The sequence below is a fragment of the Diaphorina citri genome, unplaced genomic scaffold, assembly GCF_000475195.1.
Source record: "Diaphorina citri unplaced genomic scaffold, Diaci psyllid genome assembly version 1.1 scaffold80269, whole genome shotgun sequence".
NCBI lineage: Eukaryota > Metazoa > Arthropoda > Insecta > Hemiptera > Psyllidae > Diaphorina > Diaphorina citri.
Genome location: NW_007457341.1, coordinates 6,085 through 10,405, shown reverse-complemented (window position 1 = coordinate 10,405; position 4,321 = coordinate 6,085). Strand labels below are relative to the sequence as shown.

At 37.3% G+C, this 4,321-nt stretch overlaps 1 protein-coding gene across 1 annotated transcript; it reads left to right on the top strand.

Annotated features, from left to right (window-relative positions):
- The first annotated feature begins 162 nt into the window (after positions 1–162).
- LOC103524036 (myosin heavy chain, muscle-like) lies at positions 163–3,236 on the top strand. Its single transcript, XM_008489041.3, has 3 exons — positions 163–294; positions 2,648–2,785; positions 3,102–3,236. The coding sequence occupies exons 1-3, from the start codon at positions 193–195 to the stop codon at positions 3,228–3,230; spliced, it is 369 nt and encodes a 122-aa protein (XP_008487263.1). The 5' UTR covers positions 163–192; the 3' UTR covers positions 3,231–3,236.
- Positions 3,237–4,321: the final 1,085 nt, after the last annotated feature.

Here is a 4,321-nt window from a genome sequence, read left to right as displayed (position 1 = left end):
ATTTTAGCAATAACTAATTCGTCCTTAAATTTTAGCAAAAACTAATTTATTCTTCCTTGAAGTTAGCACTAATTTATTGTTCCTTAATTTTAGCAATAACTCATCATTCTTCCTAATTTTAGCAAAAACTAATCAATTTTCTTCGTTTCGTCCCGTTTCTTGTTTCTGTGGTCACGTTGAAATCTAACAGACATGTGTATGTTGACTAACGACATCTACGATTACTATAACGTGTCGCAAGGCAAAATCACAATTCCTGGTATGGACGATGGCGAGGAGTTTCAATTGACAGATGTAAGTCGATTGTTGGTCTCAGGGCGGGGTACTGGGGCCGCTACTGGTCGCTGGAAAGTCTGGAAATTCCTTATGGTAACTCTTACCATGTACATGCAGTTAATGAAATTCTCTTGATAGGAATTAGGGACATGCGGACTCACAGCTTAACTCCTTCACAAAAAGCCCACTCTAAAGCTTAGGTGTAAGGGCAAACAGCCCTAAAAGTTGGGTTAAGCTTATAAAGGGATTTACAAAGTCTAGGTGTCTAGGACTAGGACCATTCACAAACTCAGTGGTTGGGTGGAAGAGCTCCTGCAGGAGAACGCTGCCACTTAAAAGAAAGCATTAAAGCTATGAAAAACTGGTTTTATAGAACAGTGACTAGTGGTTCAGTGAATTGTAAAGGTACGAAAAAGGGTTTCTAAGGTACCCAGGAAAGCCCGATCTAGTCCCCAATTTTCGTTTTTAGTTTTTTTTTTTGTATAGCATACAACCTGGTTTCGACTCTCCTGCTTTCCAGTGGCTATTAGTCCCCTTATCTGTACCCTTTAGGCAAGTTTCCCCCATGTACAAATACCACATGCATCGTGCTACAGACCAGAAAAGACTGCTATGCATCTTACCCCTTACTCAAAACACTTTTGGGCTCCCCCTTGTATGTTACCCCTTTACTTAAAACACTTTTGGGAAATTCTGTATGTTACCCCTTACCTAAAACACTTTTGGGAAACCCTGTACGTTACCCCTTACACACTTTTGGGTCCCCTTGTATGTTATTCCTTTCAACACTTTTGGGTCCCCCTGTATGTTACCCCTTACCTAAAACACTTTCAGGCGAATGAGACTGTACATACACCCCCGTTCCCCTCTTTCTGTGCACTTTTCCCATTTCTGTACGAATTTGAACTTTATGTGGAATTTTTCAATGTTTCCCTGTGATATACTGAACTGGCCCAATTCATAGTAAATTATGATGAAAAAAAGTAAAAAATATGAATTTAGCTGTTTGGAGTCTTGTGGTTTCCAAAGACACTTTTTCAACCTTTCTGTGTGATTTATGTACCTATATGTTTTGACTGTATGTTATATGTTTGTGATCTTTACCCATCGAAACCTTTTGTTATATTTGAGTATCTGTTGTTCCCTCTGTCATCAAATGTCAAGTCATCGAGGACTTTGTTATGTAGATAATTTTTAGTTCCTTGTGACCCTTTTGTGTATCCAAGTTGCCAAGAGAACAGAGGTAGAGGTACACTTCTATTTGTAAGTTCGTTGTACATTGTAAATGTTAATCGACTAAAGACAAGAACAAAAATGACAATACTTGTACTTTTATTGATCGAAGAGTCAAAGACCGTATAATTCCTTTTATGTTAATTACCTACCTTTACTTGCTTAACAATCAATCGTACTTTGTCCAGATCAGGTAATTTGATCTTTGGCTTTTTTTTACATTATTTTTTAACAATCTAAACTTACTAAGTTTAGGTATATACTCGTATAACTGTTAGAATTAGAACTTAGAACTAATCCACCTACAGCTTATATCAATTGAATCCGTATTTTTAACGCTTTTTAAATTACTCAAAAGACAGTACAATCTCCAAAAAGCTCGTGTTCATTACAATATTTTTTTTTTTTTTGTCTTTTCAAAATATCATCAGACACTGTTTTTGAACAATTCTTGAAATTGTCTAGAAAAGTCTTCGTATAAAAACGTCAATGTGACTTTCAATGTAAATTTATGTCATTTTAAATGTAAATTCATATTTTATCATACATCCCCCCTAGTTTTCCTTGTCTTAAACAGACTCTTCTAATCACGTAACGTTAGGTGTAGTCTGAAAATATATGGGCTCCTCACAAACCTACAATTTTTGACGTGAGGTAAGTCGTTTTGATTTTTGCTTTTCAAACCTTTTTATCCATTCTTTTTTCGTTTGTTTTGTATTTTGGTTTGTTTCCTCCTACTCTGTCTTTTCATTGTCTAATGGTTATTTTTCTTTCAGATTTGTTAGTATTTTTGGTTGGGAAATACATGGGTTCAACTCCCAAAGGATTAATTGTTTGGTGGTTTTTTAATAGTTCAAAATATAGCAGCATGATTTGTGTACTCAATAGCACGACCAACCTTTTTTCTTTCTCATGAGATATCAGAAAGGAAAAACCATTTTGTATAAAGGGTGATCTATCGGGGATTACCTATTAGTACTTTTTGAAGGTATCTCAAATATTACATTACAAATATTGTTTCAAAAATGAAGCCTAAAAGGCCACACTTACAGACCTAAAAACTTTCAGTCAAGGTCAGATTACTCAACCCATTTTGGAAGACGTATCCTAATCCCCCTATTCATTTCTTGACCCACAGCAAGCTTTCGACATCCTTGGTTTCACCAAGGAAGAGAAAGAGAACGTGTACAAGATCACTGCCTCCGTCATGCACATGGGAGGAATGAAGTTCAAGCAAAGAGGTCGTGAAGAGCAGGCTGAGCCTGATGGTACTGAGGTGAGTAACGTGCTTAAAAGAGGGGTAACACAAGGATGTTGTATGTCGCCAAAATACGATAAATACTTGAATATTTCATTCAAGTTTCATACGATAGCTACTTGATGTCTCCATAGTTTTTTCCATAGGGATTTTAAGTTTAAACCTCAGTATTTCTCACGAAGCTGAGTTGGCCATCCGTCCAGATACACGCCACTTGTGACGTACATTATTCAATTTTAATGATCTGACGCAAACTTGGAGATACATTCAAGGATAGAAACCCGCTGACTTATAGCAATCTGGTTTTAACGATGATTTCGTCTCGGTTTTTCAGGAAGGTGATCGAGTATCCAAACTGCTCGGAGTTGACTCTCAACAACTGTACACCAACTTGGTCAAGCCCAGAATCAAGGTCGGAAACGAGTTCGTCACCCAAGGTCGTAACGTCAACCAGGTATGTTAACTTGGTCCTGAGGTTATGCCACTTGGCTCTGGAGGGTATGCCAGTTGGCCTACCGTATCAATTGGATCTCTCTTCTCCTTAACCCCTTCTACTTAATAAGAAGTTTCTTGGCTCAAAACTCCCTGGGTTCCCCAAAGCCGTACGGTCCTCAGTTTAAACAAAGTGTACGACCTACAAACCATATGCGTATGTGCTTTTCGGGTGGATCTCCGAGTATTTCATCCCTGGTTCCCGGGCTTTCTACCACTCGAGGTCCTTAGATTCCTTAGGAACCTACATCATGCCTCATATCCATGTAGAAAAAGTAACAACTCACAATGTAAGAAAGAAAGTGACACCATTACAACCTGAAGTACGTCAAAATCATTCCCTCAAATAAAAGTCTATAACACTTTTAAGGGATAGTAAACTCCCTTAGTGACCATTGTACCTTTCCATTTTGTATAAAAGTAAAGCCTCTAACCCCTTCAACAAGTACGATACTTAAACTTTCAAACCCTTCTAAAGACAAACTTATTTGTATTATGTCTGTATAGGCTTCGCGAAAAGATATAAATCTTTTTTTTATTCCATAAAGGGCGCACTTAATTTTTTTCCCCTTTTATCTGTAAGGCAGTACGTTTAAATAGAATACATGTTATCGACACTTCATCTCTAGGACTTTTTCATCCTAAAATTAATTTTTAATGAGTTCGAACTAGTTAGTCTATAAGAGAAATAAGGTCGACCTAAGCTTGGGTCGTGAGAGTTATTCACGAGAATTGGTGTCTCCGCATTATTGAGATTTACACCGACTAAACTTTTGAGCGGGATTTACCAGAATAACGATTTGCTAGAGGTGAGATTAACTGGGTCTGTTTCACGTATCAATCCTCCGTGAACCTTATAAGTTTGGTCCCTAACGCTGTTTGGAACCTTCTAAGTCTGGTAACAGTACTAGGTGGCTGGTGAAAACTTAAATACTATTGAGTCCCTAGTAATTTTTTTTTTTTTTTTTTTTTTTTTAGTCCTGAGGGGTTCTCAAAAGCTCAAAGAGTAACTTAGACGTGGATTCAAGTAAAGGGCTAAAAAAAATAAAAAAAAAGGAGGTC